This window comes from Protopterus annectens, chromosome 9.part0 (assembly GCF_019279795.1).
Source record: "Protopterus annectens isolate FY-2018-M chromosome 9.part0, PAN1.0, whole genome shotgun sequence".
NCBI classification, from domain to species: Eukaryota; Metazoa; Chordata; order Ceratodontiformes; family Protopteridae; genus Protopterus; species Protopterus annectens.
The window spans coordinates 802,717,661-802,737,296 of NC_056743.1; the positions used below are offsets into that span (position 1 = coordinate 802,717,661).

Consider the following 19,636-nt stretch of genomic DNA (forward strand, 5'->3'; position numbering starts at 1 on the left):
AGGATGGGTCTGTAATGTCCTTATGGATCTTGGGTACCCCAAATATACAAGGAACCCTAGGATTCTTGCTTTCCAAATAACTGTATACACTATAATCAATAATTCCTTGATCAAACATGTCCTTGATAGCAAGATCTATTTTTTTGTATGAAATATGTATTTCATTAATAGAAACAGGAGTGTATCGTGAATAGTCATTTAGTAATGCAAACATTTTGCCCTCATATATTATCTTGTCCATAAGGACTGTGCCACCCCCCTTGTCTGGTTCCATAACCCTGATGTTTGGATTCAATCAGACACTATTGTAAGGAACCACAGCACTCTTGTTAATATCTTATTTTTTGACCATCATATCTCTATAGTAGTTAAGAAGTCCTGCTATCTGGCTCAAGTAACTACCAAAGGCATATCTTCTAGATCCCAAGAAGTCTTGGTTCCCCTTTGCTCATCTCTTATCAAATTCATTAATGCATATAATATCTCTTTAACATGTATTTTTTCAAAATGTATCATTCAGTTTGAGAGATCTCAGGGATATCTAACTAAAATGATCAATGGCCTTGAGACCCCTAGTTGTCCAGGCAGTCAGCCTTCTCCCTGGACTTGGTCTTTCTGTGGTGATCTGTGTCTAACTTTGGAGCCAATAAAGGCCTAACACTGTTTGACTTCCTGTTCATTCACAGGATAAGTGGTTCCCTAAATAACTGGTTAAAGTACCAAAACCTTCATCAACAGATAAATAAGACACCCATGGCAGGATAAATTGCTATCCAAACTTAGGTCCCACTTCAAGATTCCACTGTATGTCAAGCAGAGTAACACCCTTGCTACCTTCAAGGATAAACCTAGATAAATGTATGGATATCCTCACATTCTCCCATGGTCTAGCTTGTGTTTCCCTGTTTGAGGTTGAAGGGGAATGTTTAAATATGATTTATTAGCTACGCTTGTAATGGTCTGTAGACTATAATATATGACTATGATTTCTGTTTGGAATTACTTCCTCATCCCCTGTTCTCCCTGAAGTCTCTGTTTCAGCATCATTTCCACCAAGTTGCAGTGACCTAAGAACATACAGCAAATTTGTCCTCAGTGGTGATACTGGATTTAACATATTTCCTGCGATACATGGTCTCAAAATTAGTTACAGTCAGTTACGTTTTTACAGTTTTATACATCTACTTCTAAATACTATCACAGTGTGCAATAAGTTATCCAGCAGCTTTAAAATGGGCCAGTTTTACCAGATAACAGATGGCGATGAATACGTGGGTGTGTAGTACATGGCCTGACTTTGGTTGCTTACAATTTTGAGGTGCAGTATATGTTGAACAGAACTGTTTTTGAAAGCTATAGATTCTGTATAAAGTAATTGCTAACATCAAATATGTTGGAAAGTTAATTATGCAGATAAATAGTTTTGTGTTGTACTGTTTGGATTTGCATAGAGATGAATAAAAAGTGTGTTACAAACCAGAGTTAGTTGTAGATGGATGACAGTATGTTAAATAGTTGACCACATAATCCCTAGATCTTCACTACTATAAATATTAATTCTAAGAAATGCAAACAGTGACACCTGAACTTCATCTCAATAACTAATGAGTTACTAATAAATGATCTATTAATCCACATGTGAAAGTGTCAGCTGCAGTCAATGATATCTGACTAATAGTTAATCATGTAAATCATTGACAGCATAACAGGTATATAAAGGAACGCATCAGTTCAGTAACTCAGAGACGGGATCAGTAGCAGTTCAGTAACAATGTTCAGGTTCCTAGTCCTTGCAGCTTGTGTCCTTCTGGGTAAGAAATGGCATTCTGTTTTATGTTCAGTTATACCAAATATTGCTTACAACCCATTTTTGTTATGATTAGGAATGTGTAACAATGTCTGTGGTGCCATGGTTACAACATATCATAGCTTAAGAGCTTTACACGATACACACTAAAGTTATATAATTTTATATTTGTTTGTTGGCAGTGTTTTCTCTAATGTGTCCTTACTGTTCTCATGATTAACACTCTTTCTTTCCTTTGACAAGGACAGTAGTAAAATAATTATTTAAAGCCTCTATGTGGTCTTTGTTCTCTTTTACGTCTATTCCATTCATACAGTACATAATCATGCAAGCATTTCCCCTTCTTTCAGTAGTGTATCTAAAAAAAAATACTTTCCTTTCTCAGCTGACGATCTCACCTTATACCTCGGCTGTGCTTCCTCTTCCTCTGCTACATTTGTTATCTGTATTCTGGCTTCCTTAATAGCCTTTTCCCCTCTCCCTGACTTTTATAATGGTTCTCTTTTAGCTGTCATTATGGCTTTCACATCTCTTCAATGGTACATTCAGTTTTTGATCTTTCTTCATTCAGGACTCATCTATAATACATTGTCCATAGTTCTGAGTATTCCATATATGGCATACTCCCTTATTAGATTGTTCATCCCTCTACTTCCAGCCCTCTTCCCTAGCCCTGTTTAACCCACTTCCAAAAATATCAAACCATAGCTTTTGTTTATGGTCTCATCCCATTACCTCCTACTCTAACCACATGTAGGTGCGATTACTTTTTGGTAAATTGAAGTTTAATTGGGATATTCTGACACATTCCACCTTTTTTTAGAATAATGCCAAGTATTATTCTGTTTCTGGTATATTCTTTTAATAACTGTGTGAACTCTTCCTAATCCAAAATCTCATTTATGCCCTGTCCCTTTAAGTTGTGTTACTATGCATCTACCACTCTGTCCTAGATAGATAAAGATAGCCATTCAAGTAATACCTGCATTATTTTTACTTCAGCATTTTATTGTTCTTAAGTCTCTCATCCTCCTACCATTGCATGTCCAGTGGTATATGCACTTCCAGCCTATCACGCCTCCCCTTCATTTTTAACTAATTTTAACTGCAGATGTACTAATGATAGATTCTGGTTCCTATCTTTCTGTCATCATATTCATATGGTAATGCTCGTCCTCTTCAGTGACCTCGCATTTCATGTCTGTGTTGTATGTAGTGCCATTTATCTTTCATCCTTACTTGTTTTATTATTTCATACCCCTCAACCTGCAGATATTGAAAATCTGAACAAATGCCCTTGAAAGATAGGAACAACCAGCTAAAAATCTGGACATCTAATTTGTGTAGAATTTGAAAACCAAATAGCACATAACTCTTTCCACTTCCATTAGAAATGTGAGATACTACTCAGAAACACGTGTTTAAAAAACAGAGAGAGAGAGAGAAAGATGTTGGAAAAATATAAGCATATTATCAAAGAGACAGTGTAAAATTTATAGATTTTAATGAACTACACTGCAAAATTCTGCCACACGTTGTCATGCATTTTTGCTTCAGAAAAAGAGAAAATGAAGTTGTAAGTTCTCTTTCTTTAAATTATTGTTGCCACTAATATGCTGTTCCTGTAGTGTGGTTTTCTGTGTACCATACAGCTTCAAAATCACATTTGATGAAGGGCATTCAGACAAATTGTGTGAGTGAGTAAACTGAGCCTGAAAACAGGGACAGACCTCAAAAAATTGGGGCATCCTAAATTAGGGCTGAAAATAGGAATGTTCCTCCAACATAGGGACAGTTGAGAGATCTGTATTATTTCTATAAAACGTGTACCATCATCCCTTCATTGTTAGTGGTCTGTAACTTAGATAAAAAGCAATATTCACTTTCCATATCTTTGTAGATATAATTCTTCTCAGGCGGCTCCTTGCATATTTTAACTTCTCAACCATATTCATTATCACTTGTGTCTGAGAACAGTTTGCTGCTATTTCTGCATTTTGCAATCCCTCACCTAGCACACTTCAAAGAAACAATCTATGAGATGTAAACTTTAAACCTCCTTAAGCACTAATGCACCTTCTTAGACTAAGATGACATCTATGTCTGACATAGAGCTACCCCCCCATAATTCCTCCCTCCAAGAGTCTTAAGCCCTTCTTTTTTCAGTTCCTGTCGCTAGTTACTATATTCCTTTTCAGAGATCTATGGGTGTCAAGCAGAGGTAATGTTTCAGTAACATTTCAGAAAATTCTACCAAAAATTTTGTGAAGTCCCTTCTCCAAAGAAAATTGATCCCCATCATGAAGGAATCTCTTTTAATTAAAGCAACCATTCACTCTGCTACTTTCCCTTCCCTCTTTGTGACTTACAAAACATCCTTACCATACTTGTCTTCTTCTAACTCAACAGCTCTGTCTCTCTCATCTTCTTATTCTGTCTTATACTTCCATTTATACACCTAATCCTTTAACATTTTCCTAAGAATCACCTTCAGTTTTGTCCACTCACAACTCCTCTTTTATCTGTTTCAGCTACCTAATGATCTTCTAACATGTCTTTCTCTGTCTCCGTCTTTTTCCATCTCAGTTTAATCCTGCCTTGTTCTTACCACATAGTTTTCTCACTTGCGTTAAACACTGCCTATAATGTTCTCCGCAGCTCTATCAGATTTTACAGCAGTCCCTTCATAAGCAGCATACCTTCTGAACAATGTTCCACCTTTTTATTATTTACTGTTTGTAAAAAAATCATGCTGCAGTTTCTACAACCTTTATAATATGTTTTTGCATATTAATGAAAACATTTCTACTTAGTGTTACAATTTCATAAATGTTGATTATTTTACTTAACATAAATATTTTAAAATAAATATTTCTGCTACTTATGATATCAATTTCTTAGCCATAAGAGAAGAGGGGACTGAAATAATAGGAACTGAAAAACTTGTAATGATAACCAAAAACCTTTTACTTTTTCATTCTAACAAGTATTTAATCCCAGTGTCACCAAAAAAGTCAGGAAAATTACATTGTTTACAAATACTGTTTCTTCACATAATAGCATTATGTATAGTGTCAATCACTCGAAGCCTTTAACTATCTTCAAGTGTACTGAGCATATTCATACTTCTTGAAGTCTTTCACAGTGTTTTGTAATGCTTTGACCTTGCTGTAATTCAAGTGTTGTAACATATATTTGGATAAGTTAGGGCTAACACTAAACTTTTTTTGTGAAAAAGTTTAGAATGCATCCTTTTTACCTATTTTGGAATAATTTTACCTCTAAGTGAATCCGACAATGTCTGTATACAATACTATTTGTCGAACTGTTGTAAGCTGGTACTTTCTACTGTAATGTCCATGAACCACACAGACAATGATTACACACGTAGTTAACATGTCTTTGGTTTAAAGTGGAAAGTAATACATAACTCTTTGTTTATATTTGACACAAAGGACAATGCTCTGAAATGTACTTAGAAGAAATGGAACGGGTTGTTGGTGGAACCGAAGTATCGCGCAATGCTTGGCCTTGGCAGGTTTGTAAAAATATTTACATAATGCACTTAAAGAAGTAAAAAAAATGTTGTTAGCACATTTGTTTAACTTTTACAACATTATTTTACCTAAAGAAGTGGCGTTTGTTTTAAACATCTCAGTATTTCATTAACTATGGAATGGTGACTGATAGCAATAGTGCTAGATAAGGATGATTGTCAGCTTAGAGAAAATGACATTTCCTATGGCTTATGGCATATTAATGTTTATGTGACAGATCATCATTAGAGAACAAATTATTTTAGATGTGTTTCCAGTATATGATACACACACACACACACACACACACACACACACACACACACACACACACACACACACACACTTCTATCTTATTACATCTGCCAGCTCTTCTCCAAACTAACAGTGCTCTGATAGTCTACTCAGTTCTCTCCATATTCTCATATGAATTTATTAATTATTTGTTTCCTTTTAATGAAAGCAAATGTTCAGCATTTCTAAGAGTTTTGGCTTCAAATGTTTTAAAAATATGGGAAAATGTGTTTGTGTCAAATGCTGTTTGTCTTACTGACTACAATATGATGACTTTATTGCTGAAATCCTCTTTCAGTGCTTCCTCTACTGTTGTGAGACCGTGGAGTATATATATATATATATATATATATATATATATATATATATATATATATATATATCAAGTACACCCCCCCCCCCCACACACACACACATTGGGAGTGCAGCAGAACTTCCTGCCTACACAATAACTTGAGGTTCTGCTAGATTAAAGTAGCTTTCAGGTTTTTTTTTCTGTTCTATCTATTGGACTAAAAGTGTTTGACAAATAATCATGAATCCAATTTCTTTGAATTATATTTTGGATAGTTTAGCTGATGCTACCAAATTGTGCCCCAGCCTCTACATTCTAGTGCTAATTACATTTAGCAGCACTTAAACCCTTTTCTGCTGTCATCTAGAATGCTATATCTATATTTATCTGTCTATATGTGAATCTAGTAAGTCAAATGGCTGGAATATTGACGTTCTAAATGTCAGTACATTAACATCAACTGCAAAACATTGGCACTCTTCTGCACATGTCCCAAGGATCATTGTTTGTGCAGGAAAATAACAAACATAATTTTTGCTGGGGATAAGCTACTCCCCACTCCACCATATCCCCTGCTAATTATATATACTAACTTTGAGATTACACAATCCCTGGGGTAAGGGCATATTCCCCTAGTTTAGGGACTGTCATTCTGAAACACCCTGAAACACAAACCGGAAGGTTAGCAGTCAATGCGAACACCACTTGGATAGTCCAACCCAGTAACGGACGCTTCCACCAAAAGTATTTCTTGAACGCAACTTTATTATTAAAAATAAAAGCGTTTTCGCTGCTCCTATAGAAAGCAGCTTCTTCAGAAAAGGTTGTTGAAAATAGCATTTTGGCGCCATATCATGCTTTTATATCAAAAAAGGATAGGGTTATTATATATTTTTAAATATAATATTTTAGATAATGTATATATTTTATATAACTTATATGTATATTTTGTATAATATTGTTTATTGTTTAAAAGCGTTTATTGTTGAGAAGCGCCTTTAAGGAAGTGATGTCATGTGTATACACCTTTTTTGATATAAAAGCATGATATGGCGCCAAAATGCTATTTTCAACAACCTTTTCTGAAGAAGCTGCTTTCTATAGGAGCAGCGAAAACGCTTTTATTTTTAATAATAAAGTTGCGTTCAAGAAATACTTTTGGTGGAAGCGTCCGTTACTGGGTTGGACTATCCAAGTGGTGTTCGCATTGACTGCTAACCTTCCGGTTTGTGTTTCAGTTGGTTTGCTGTGCCGGTTTTCGTTTAGTTTATTCTGAAACACCCACCAAATGTTTATAGATAGAAACTATCTCAAGGAATCCTGCTGTGCTTTTGGAAACTACTCTGCTTCCCCCCAAGAACCAGAATATAAAAGAGTGTATGTAACAATTGTGTACTTATCTTATCCCACTTACCTGTTGTTTTTTGACCCTGCGTGCGCTAGCCAGCAGCCCAACTCAGAGCTAGGCTCCCTTTGCTCCATTTGCTCCATCCCATCCTACCCCTCTAAGTGTTGTGCCTAACACTGTAATTACTCAGTGTGGCCAATAGGTGGCAGCATCCACCCTCTAATAATTTTTTCTCGCTTCATTTTTTATGCTCAGAACTTTTCAGTTTACCTTTACCTGCACTATTCTACCTGAATATCTACCTCCATATCCCTGTATATTCTCTGTTAACCTTCACCTGCACTATTCTACCTGAATATCTACCTCCATATCCCTGTATATTCTCAGTTTACCTTCACCTGCACTATTCTACCTGAATATCTACCTCCATATCCCTGTATATTCTCTGTTTCCTCCCACCCATACACATAGTGTCCTGTGTCTATCCCCTGTGCCTCCTTACCTCTGTGCTTCCACTCCTGCCCTCACTGATTGTTTCCATCTTCTTCCTTCTTCTTGGCTCTTCCCGCTTCATTCGCCCTGCGGGCTCACTCCTCTCCCCTACCCTGCTCCCAATTCCCACCCGCCCTCACTACATCTAGATTTATACCCTGGCTGCCACACCTTCTCCACCTAGTCCAATAAACTAATCTCTCTGTCCCACCCAGCTGCCACACCTTCTCCACCTAGTCCAATAATCAAATCTCTGTCCCACCCAGCTGCCACACCTTCTCCACCTAGTCCACTAATCAAATCCCTCTGTCCCACCCCATAGATCACATCATAACACCTACCCACACCCATTCCAGCCAACCCAACTGCCACTCATCCATCACACTCCCCCACCCAAACCCTATATTATCATCATGCTTACAAAACCAACCTCACTTATAACCCACACACTACTACTTAGTTTATCCTATCTAACCTACCTCACAAGACCCCTTAATAACATTCACCCCCCCATTTTCATACTACAAACTCAATCCCTAATCATCACACATTCTCTTCTACCTTCATAAAACCTTATTTATACATCTTCTTCACCCTACTCTTCCCCTTTAAACTCATTCCCACCTATAAGTACACCAGTTCAACCATAATTACCACTACACAGGTAAAATATGTATCCCTCAAGCAAGACACCAGTCTAAATACCTGTAACTCCATATTCACCAACTTATCACCACCCTTCCCTCTGGTGATATACACCCCAACCCTGGTCCCTCTCCCATTCACACTTCTACCCTGCTCTCTACACCCCCTTCATCAGGGAAAACCCTGTCCTTTGCAGCACTGACTGCACAAAGTATATGTAACAAAATCCCCACCCTCCATGCCTGGTTTCTCCATAACCAACCTGACATATTGTCAATCTCTGAAACTTGGTTAAAGCCCTCCCTAAAACATTCTGAAATAACCCCCCCAAACTACAGTATCATTAGAAAAGACAGAGCCCATAAAAAAGGTGGTGGGGTTGCTCTCCTCTACTCTTCCTCCCTTTCAGTTACTCCTTATAGTAAGCCCATCCCCCAATTTGCCAATGCTGAGCTAATTCTAGATGCACTCAAATTGAACAAGCATAAATCCATATGCATAGCCTCCCTCTATATCCCTCCTGGAGACAATAGCCCTATCCTTGAGGATATTCTCTCTTGGTTCTCCACCAACATAACCAATGAGACTATAATCTTAGGTGACGTAAATATTAATTGGTCCTCTATTCAATCCCCCACCAACTCCTTAAACATAAACCTCTACAACTTCCACCAGCTTATCAACACCACAACCAGACCATCAAAAGACTATTCCTCCGGAAGTATTCTTGACTGGATTCTGGTATCCCACCCACATCTTATCTCCAGTAGTGGTACCCTCTCTGACTTCCTTAGTGATCACTTTCCCATTGCGCTCATCATCACTCTCCCTCCCTACAACTGTCTCATACCACCATCTCTATATGCTCATTAAAACATTTCAACCCAACACCTTCTCTGACCTACTGAAACAACTCAACTGGAATCCTCTAAAAATTCTCCCACTTGATGAGGCCATCAACTACTTTAATACAACATTTCTAAACCTCCTAGACACCTTTGCCCCCTTGAAATCTAAAAGAATTAAAAGCAACACTGTCCCCTCACTATCTAAAGACACATTAGCAGTTTTGCACCTCCGTGAAAAAGCCTTGAAACACCACCATAAAAATAAATCCCTAGTCACCCTAAATGAATACAAAATGCAATGCAACAAAGTTAAGAAGCTCATCACTTTAGATCACAAATCCTACTATACCACACTCCAAAATAATCACAAGGCAAACCCTAGAAAATTCTGGGATAGTATCTCCACTCTCTTAAACCCAGGCAAAAAAGAGAACCCTTGCCCTGACCACAATGCTTCTGATATCAACTTAATCTCCCAATTTAACAACTTCTTCATTGACTCCATAACCAAATTGACATCATCCTTCTCAAATAACCCTTCTTACTCAACCACACCTACCACTATCTCCTCATCATCTGATACTTCCACCTCCCACCTTCCTCACTTCTCTCTAAAACTCATCCCAGTATCAACTATAAAAAAACTTATTCAGAAATTAAAACCATGCTCCAATGCCCCCAACAATATCCCTTCATTCTTCCTAAAGACAGCTGCAGATGCCATTGCCCACCCCATCTGTATTCTTATAAACCAGTCAATCCAAGAAGGCTTCGAACCCCAACTCTGGAAAAACGCCTACATTATTCCCCTCCCTCCACAAAGGAGGAAACAATAATAACATCTCCAATTTTAGGCCTATCGCCATCTTATCTCCCATCTCTAAACTATTTGAAAAGTGTATCCACCTACAACTATTACCCTACCTCATTGACAATCACCTACTAACTCCCAAACAACATGGATTCTGGCCTGGTTACAGTACTATTACCGCACTACTCTCCTTCCTTGAAACTGTGAACAAAGCCAGTGACTCCAGATATATTGTATCCACCCTCCTTCTAGACCTTTCCAAAGCTTGTGATACCATCTCTCATGCCCTTCTCCTATCCAAACTCTCTAACCTAAATCTATCACCCCTTACTATCAACTGGTTTACCAGCTACCTTTCCAATTGGCAACAAGCAGTAAAATTGAAGAAAGCCATTTCCCCATTCCTCAACACTCCTACTGGTGTACCCCAGGGTTCCATCTTAGGTCCCCTATTGTTCAATATTTTCATAAATGACTTCCACCTTGCCATCCCTAATGCACAAATCATCCAATATGCAGATGATTCAACAATTATCTGTTCTGCTAACTCCACTCCCACCCTCATAAAACTAAGCCAAGATGCCTTCTCATCCACTGAACAATACATGCTAGATAAACATCTGGCACTTAATGCATCAAAAACCAAACGCATGATATTCACCCCTTCCAAAACTACAACTATCAACATTAATTCATTCTCCATAACCAGTCTGAATAACACTTCTCTTGAGGTAGTATCCAATGCAAAACTCTTAGGGGTACTCATTGACAACCAGCTCAAATTTGTTACCCATATACATAAATATCAAAAAAACACACCACAAACTTGGTATGCTCTACCGCCACATTGGTTCATAGGTTCATACTAGGCTATCTGCCCTAGGGCATTTATAAGCCTAGCCAGAGTGTGTTTGGCTTTTGCCACCCATTTTAAATTAATTTTGCTATGTCCTTTTTCGAGGTTAGTATACTGTGCCTCTGTCTAACAGTGACACAGAAGTGATACCCGGGGTAAACCTACGATCTCCCATCCACTCATCAAGATTCCTCTTGAAGAGAGTCAATGAGGGACTCTGCCTAACCTGGACTGGGATTTTATTCCAGAGTGAAGGGAGCCTCTGGGTTATGAATCTGTCCCTCCAGCATGTCCTATTTATTTCAGTATGAGGTTCAAGTCTCTCGAGCACGTAGCTCGATGGGATTTGGATTTTCTGAGGTGCAGCATTCCATTAATTCCGGGATGGACATGGCTTTATACGTTAGGCACAGATCGCCTCTGAGCAGGTGGTATGCCACTGAGTAGAGCTGGAGTTTCTTTAACTGGGCAGCATATGGCATCCGTTTGAGCCCTTTGATCCTCTTGGTGAAGTACTTTTGGGGTCTTTCCAGTTGCTGCAGGTGTCTGGTAAGGTACATCCCAAAAGGGGCATTGTACTCAATTATGGGCCTGATGAGGGATGAGTAAAGAGGCACGATGACCTCCCCTGATCTAGATGTGAATCCCTTCATGATTAGGTGGGCTATATAAAATGTTTTTCTAACCACTTTGGCCACGTGGTTGTCAAATGAGAGATTGCTATCAACTTGGGTCCCCAGGTCCCTAATTACTTCTTCCGTACTTAATGGATTACCACCTATGTGGTAATTTGTGGGCACTTTGTTTTTGCCAAAGGGGATGACTATACACTTTTTGGCATTTATCTTGAGGCCATGGCTCTGGCACCAGTTGTCTGTTTCTATGAGGCCCTTTTGGAGGATGCTTGTGTCGGCTGGAGAGTCAATTATGGTGCCCAGTTTGCAGTCATCTGCGAACTTGGTCAGCCTCAGTCCTTCCGTGTTGGCCTGTACCTCTGAGAAATATATACCGAACAAGAGAGGTCCCAGGACTGAGCCTTGTGGGATGCCACTTGTAACTGGTTTGGAGTCTGACATGGTTCCAGCAATTCTAATCATGTGGGTTCTGTCCTTGAGCCAGTTTGCAACCCATCTAGTGACATAGGGGTTTATATTTAAGCTGGTGAGCTTATCTATAATGCCTGAGTGGGGTATTGTATCGAAGGCTTTTGCGAGGTCCAGGTAGGCTGTGTGAACCACCTTCCCCTCGTCAATGGCCTTGGTGACTGTTTCAAAGAAATCGACCAGGTTTAAGAGGCAGGATCTGCCCTTAACACAGCCGAACTGGGTAGGATCCAGTGTCTGTAGGTCTCCAATATCTTTATTTATGAGGTCCATGATGATCCTTTCCATAGCTTTGCAGACCAAGCTAGTCAGGCTTATGGGGCGATAGTTTCCAGGATCCATTGAGGCACCACCTTTGTGGAGAGGGACCACTGTTGCTGTACGCCACTCTTTGGGTACATACCCTGTAGTAAGGCTGAGATTGAACAGTAGTTTTATGTTTGGGTTTAGCTCTTCTTGGAGTTCATGTAGGATGCAGCCCGGGACACAGTCTGGTCCCATTGATGCTGTGCTTTTTGCTTTGGAGAGGGCGGCTCTTACCTGAGCATCTGAGATGTCAGGGGGCAGCACTCTGCTGGGATAGATATTTGCCCTTTTGGTTGGGAGTTTGCGCTGAACCTGTCAGCTAGGATGTTGGCAATGTCTGTGGGTTCAGTGTATTTTTGTCATTTTGGACTAATTCTGTGCATATCTGGGAATTCCCACCCAGGTTCCTAACATAACTAAAGAAAGCCTTGTGATTATCCTTAGTGTCCTGTGCAATTTTTCTCTCGAAGCTGGCCTTAGACGATTTTATGAGTGCCCGTAGTTTTTTGCTAATACTGATCAGAGATGCCTTCCCTTTTTGGGATTTTGCTCTGTCATGTAGTAGCTTCCTCCTTCTATTGTATAGTTTGTTTATGGCTGGGGTCCACCAGACAGGACGTCTGCCTTTGGAGGATTGGGTCTTGGTTTTATTTGGGATTGCATGATCCATGCATTCCTGAAGGTGTTCATAGAATGGGTTTATAAAGGATTCTGTGGTCTGGGCCATATTTTCCACAGGCCCGGGGGCTTTGAAGGATTCCACCTCGGTTTTGAGGAGTGTGAAATTTGCTTTAGAGAAGTTTTTCACTGTGGTTTTCTGGGCAGGGGGGTGGGGTCAGGATGTGAATATCCAGTGAGATTAGTTTATGGTCTGAGCTTACCAGTGAGGGCTACACTTCTGGTCTGGAGCATAGAGTCCCCATGTTGGTGATGATCAGGTCCAGTATGTTTTCCCCTCTTGTGGGAGTGGTAACAAGTTGTTCCATAGCATTTGAGTTTATAAATTCTAGGAACCTTTGGGCTAGGGTGTTGGAGCTAGAGTAATGCTCCCAGTCTATGTTTGGGTAGTTGAAGTCGCCCAATATAATGGTGTTTGGAGAGACCTTCATATTTTCCAGTGTTCTCAGGAAGGCCGAGTGGGGTTCCTGGGTTTGGGACGGTGGTCTGTAGCAGGCTATAAACTGGAAGGCAGTTTTACCCACTGTTAGTTGCACATGGATAGTCTCTGATGCTTCGTGCTGTGCCACCAACCTGGAGGTGTGGGTATCTTTGATGAATATTGATACTCCCCCTCCTTTTGTGGTTCGGTCCAAGTTTTGGGGCCGAAAAGCATGGTATGAGGTATAACCTGGTAGTGCTGGGGTGCTCTCGGGAGCCTTGAACCAGGTTTCTGTTACTGCACAGATATTGATGTTCTCCATGCTAAGGAGAGTTTCGAGTGCATGCATCTTGAGGTTTAGATTTCTGGCATTGAGTAGCATTACTCTTAGTTTCTTATCCCTTGTGATACCTATGGAGGTGGGTTTGTCTTTTGAGCCTTGCCTAAAATAGGCACTATGGGGGTGGCAAGAGCCTTTGCCAAAATCCGAAAGCCCAGAGGTGACAGGTGCAAGCCGTCCCTAGCGAAGCATCGTGGCTTGTTGAGTATGTCATCCCAGGCTGACAGGCATTGGATCCACTTTGAATGACACCAATACTTAAGCCAATTTTTGAAATTGATCATCATTCACTACCTTACTCCATCTACATGATTCCTTCTCACTACCACATATCTCATCCCTTCTGCCCCACTTCTAACCAATCTACAATCTTCTATTAAAACAAAACTCTCTTCTTGCTACAACAAAATTGCCAAATTCGCCACTGGACACAAATCCTCCACTCACCACTGTATTGCCCTTCGTTATCTAAACTGGCTAGAGATGCCCAACTACCTTATCTATTCTCAATTAATCCTTGCTCATAAACTCATTTTCAGTCCCCCTCTCTGCCCCTCCCTTGCCTCAACATTTAAAATGCACCAACCTAACAGACTCCTAAGAACCAATGCTCAGAAGCTGATTGAACTTCACAAGCCTGCTCGTCCTGCAGGCAAACGTCTACTCTCTTTTTCCTTGGCATGCCTCTGGAGCTCCCTCCCACCTCAAATTCGCCTCACCAGCAGCCCATCCACCTTTAAAACTCCGCTCCACTCACACCTAACATCTCTCTGGGAATGCTCATGTTCTCATCCTGCATAACATCCCCAGCAGCTACCTCACTCCCTTCCCCTTCTCCCTCTCTCCTCTTATCATAACCAAATTCAAAAATATTTCACCCACTGATTACATTTCCTCTGGGGCAACATACATATTGTAAATAACTCCCTAGTCTAATTGACTTGTAAATACCTACTTATTACTGCTTAGACTTGTAAATACCTACTTATTACTGTTCAGACTTAATATCTATGTTAGCAATGATAGTGACTTTATATTTGTAAACTTTACTAATTGTGATACAACTCTGTTTTTTTCTCTTCAAATTGTACTAACATACTCTTTTGCTTCATGTACTCATCTTGATTTGTAATAACCTGTTGTTTAACAAAATGTATCTATGGAGCTTTTCTCCCAAGGACTCCATTGAAAACGGGCTCCTTCAGCCCAATTGGACCATCCTGGCAAACAAATTTCAAATAAATAAATAAACTTCTATTCTGTTGAACAATGTCAATATTAGAGAATTTTGATAAAATGAACAATTCCTCTCTCTCTCTCTCTCTCTATATATATATATATATATAAATGGATCTAGGACTATTGAACGAAAGTTCAGTAGTCCGAATCCACAATCACCGAACACATTTTAACAAAAGCGCTTTCACCGAAAAAACGCTTTCATTAAAGTGTGTTTAAAAATTAAAAAAAAAAAAAACATTACTTTTACACTTTGCACCCCCCCCACACCCCCCTACTTAAATATTCTCACTTCGAGGTTGCACTACAGTGGGGAAAAGAGAATTATCCCTTATCCCCGCTGTAGTGCGATCTCTGCAACAGACATACTTATGCGAAAGTACCTTTCGGTGAAAAGCACTTTCGCGCAAGTATGCCCGGCTGAATCTGTTTCGGTTATGTTGCCTTTCGGTGATCCATATGGATTCCATCTATATGTATATATGTATGTATGTATATGTATATGTGTATATATATATATATATATATATATATATATATATATATATATATGTTTGTGTCTTTCGGCTTTTCCCGGTTAGGGGTCACCACCTAACGCACAACCTTCAACGAAGGAACGCCCATTCATGCATGTCGCTACACAGAAGACGCTCTGAGAATCGAATGGGCAACGTCTAACTGTGAGTCGACAACGCTACCGCAGCACCACCACCGCAGTATATACATATACATATATATATATATATATATATATATATATATATATATATATATATATATATATATACACACACACATATACACTCTCTCTCTCTATATATATATATATATATATATATATATATGTTTGTGTATGTCTGTGTGTCTGTGTCCATGCGCATATACAGTATAGCCAACATGTTCAGTCATTTTTAAATCTGGGTTTCTATTAAGCCACATATTGTTTATTTACTATGTAGGTTGTGCCACATTCATTTCAATTAATGAGTGATATGTAAAAGTAAAAGATGCTGTTTTTTTGCCAATATATATTTATGATGTATATTTTTAAAAACTGTCTCCTTAAGTAGACATAAACATGTTCAAATGCTTTCACAGAAATATGACTGCTGCATTAATAGGAAATATCCCCTTTTAGTGTGCACAGTTGTATATTATTGCCATTAACCTAAACAGTTGCATCATTAAATGAAAATCACTTAATATTGCTTCTTTGTAATAACTGTTAGACATACAGTTCATTGTATATTAATATTTTGTGATTTCCAATTGATTTTTTTTGCAATTAAACTGTGTAACTTTAGTTTTGAAAAAGTTTGCTCAGTTTTATCTAAAAATCAAAATCTTACTATATATTCTTTAATTTGGATTTTTTTTGTGCCCCACACTGATACTGCAGAAGTCATTTAATAATACACTCCTTTTCTGGAAGCCTTTTTTTATCATTATGCACAATCACTTTTAGCCCTCTCCCACCTAGTCTGCTCACTTGGTAAGCACAAGGAGTTTTTCCAGAGTTGGGGTTCGAAGCCTTCTTGGATTGACCGGTTTATAAGAATACAGATGGGGTGGGCAATGGCATCTGCAGCTGTCTTTAGGAAGAATGAAGGGATATTGTTGGGGGCATTGCTGCATCGTAAGTTTTTTTTTTTTTAACTTTTGCTTTCAAATTGTATTGCTTTTTATAAACACAGTTGACTCTGCACACAAGAGGCAGCCTCAGTGCTTTTGCTGTGTATATGCATAACATAGCATTATATATATGTGTGTGTGTGTATATATATATATATATATATATATATATATATATATATATATATATATATATATATGTATGTATGTAAATAATGCACATAATTAGATCTAGTACATGATGTATATCTTTAATTATGTATTGCAGGAATATAATGGCACTTTTAGCTGAGAATGTGGGGTGTTTTCCATACTCTCTAGTGTGCAAACAGAATGCAGTAATGTTTATAGCAGAAAAAAAGCAGTGCTCCGTATAACTCTACAAAAACACTTTGAATTAACATGTCGGAGGCAAGTTGAAAAAAATCTATGCCATCAACAATCTCCTTACATTATACAATTTCATGGTCTGCTTTAACCCTGAAGAAAGCAGTCCTTTTTTTCACATTCTGTTTGTATCCCAGTAGTTTTGTAGTGACATTGCAATGAGAAAGAAAAGCACATAAGAAATGATTGGCTGTTCTCTAATGGAAGCAGTTCATCCAAAGTAAGGGCTCTTATAACTTTATTCATGTTGAAACATCACCTAACACAAAATTAGATAAACTTGTCCAAAACATCGTGGGAAAACTTCAAAGTAGTAACTATCAAATATATTAAATCATTCAAGATAATAAACAGAAATACATTAACTAAACAGCAAAATATTGAATCTTGGGAGAAAATCCTAAACATTATCCTCTGACTTTCATTGTCCCAAACCTGGATTAATCTTTATCTGTGTACTACTATTAACATACTAAATCATTCTCATTATGATTTTGTGTTGTTAACACAAATATTTCACGTGGATACTTGGCATAAATGTTTACAGTAAGTCATGTAGTTAATTAAGTAAATACATGTTACCATAAAGTGTTTTTAATAGTTTAAAGATTCCTGTATCAAATCTTTCATGTCGTTTCATGATGTATATAGTCTTTGTTATTTGTTTGCAGTTTAAAATACTACGACTATAAAGTACTCCATAGGTTTACCTACACATGACAGTCTCTAAACCAGGGGAATTACTCTTTATAATAATGGCAACAACCAAGCTTTCTATACTGTGATTTACCACATCTTTTCATAACCCATAAGTTTTTAGATAAAAAAATAAATAAAATATGTCTGAAAAAAGAATGATTTGTTCTTGTAAAGTACATCATGAAAACATCAGTAACTTATGAAATCAGAGCAGGCATTGCTGACTGATATTTCAGAAAGAAGGAAGATGGTTATACTGCCTGTGAGCGTATTCAGTTCTGCATCTAATGTGATAGAATTTCAATTTTTATTGTAAGTTCACTGTCATTTAACCAAAGTGATATCTCTGTGACAACATAACTGTCATTACAAATTCCACTTCTGAAATCAGGTATCCATACAATGCAAATTAATGTTTTTTAACACTGGCACCATTTTCACTCTGTGGCATCACACACACAGAAGATGAATGGTTCATCTAAGGTTTCCCTGGGGTAAATGTATGTCCTTGCAGAAGTACATTTGTATCATCGTCTGCCTGTATCTATTTTTCCATACGTGCAAGTATATTTGTAGTAGCCTCTTTTTTGGGGGAACCACTGCACGTTAACTTGCAATTGCAATTAACTATATGACTTACTATAAATATTTATGCCAAGTATCCATGTGAAATATATGTGTTAACATCACAAAATCATAATGAAAATTATTTAGTACGCACTGTGCCTTGCAACTCAACAAGCATATTTGGTTCTTGTTTCATGGCTTTCATTGTCTTTTCACTTCTGCCAACTAGTTCTGTAACTGTCCCAAGGGGGGGGTGGGGTCAAGTCCATGGCTTCACCTCAGCTTGCCATCAGCAGTGACACAGAGTGCATATGTTTTTCATCCAAAGCAGCACTGCATTTCTTAATCAGTATACAGAGAAATAAGTTTATCAATGCCCGATACTGACTAAATGGCTTACCTACATAACTTACTTCCCTGTAACTGAAAAAGGTGAGAACTCGCATCGCATCACTCCAAAAATAATTGCCTTGTATTTGTCCTATGTAGTCTTCATTTGATTTTCTGTAAGTTTATAAGGATGCATCCTCAACTACCACATTTGACAATTAAAATGCTTCACATTTTCTCTGTTGCCCTCTATCTTGATATTGTGACACATTATTCTGTTAATGAGCTTCTGAAAGAGAGGTGAGCCCATGGTTGTATTTTGAGAGTTTCTTTACTGCTGCCGCCTTTTATCACATATATGCAAGACATGTTATTTGAGTATGTCACCCTGCCGTTCTTCATGCAGCTTATAATGCAGGCATTGCACCAGTTTCAGTCTCCTCCTCAGATCTGGTTTTTCAATTTCATTTTTACAACTTTATGTTTGTGCTTGTACCTGCTGAAGAACGCTATCTCTTCTAATATTACAGGAAAAATGGACAGTGCTGACAGCATTTTCACCCAGGTTATCAGACAGAAGCACCTTGTTTAGTTGGAAGTGACAGTACTTCTGAACAAATTAGTCTGTTCATAAAAAAAGTTTCAAGGACCCTAACATGAGTTTACAAAGCTCGCTGTTATTCGTTTAACTAATATTGCGTTGTTAGGTTATAAAATGTAGTTATTGGTTTATCTCTGAATTATATCATGTACTTGCACTTCACAGATCTCTCTGCAGTACATGTCTGGTAGCAGCTGGTACCACACCTGTGGGGGCTCCCTGATCCAGCCACGCTGGGTAATGACCGCAGCCCACTGCGTAGACAGGTAAGACATTATTTCTGCAGTACACTTGTAAAAGAAGAAGGATAAAAGGGATTTGCTAGGTCACAAAATATTTCTTGTCAGAAACTTAATTATAATTTTATACTCTGCATAATATTAACCTATGCCTCAAACTGC

At 38.4% G+C, this 19,636-nt stretch overlaps 1 protein-coding gene across 1 annotated transcript in view; it reads left to right on the forward strand.

Moving 5' to 3' along the window:
* The first annotated feature begins 1,771 nt into the window (after positions 1–1,771).
* Positions 1,772–19,636, forward strand: part of LOC122810912 (chymotrypsin-like elastase family member 1) — a 30,719-nt gene continuing 12,854 nt past the window's right edge. The window contains exons 1-3 of the mRNA XM_044082454.1: positions 1,772–1,811; positions 5,263–5,345; positions 19,401–19,501. Of these exons, the coding sequence (XP_043938389.1) occupies positions 1,772–1,811; positions 5,263–5,345; positions 19,401–19,501 (224 nt within the window). The remainder of the gene's footprint in view (positions 1,812–5,262; positions 5,346–19,400; positions 19,502–19,636) is intronic.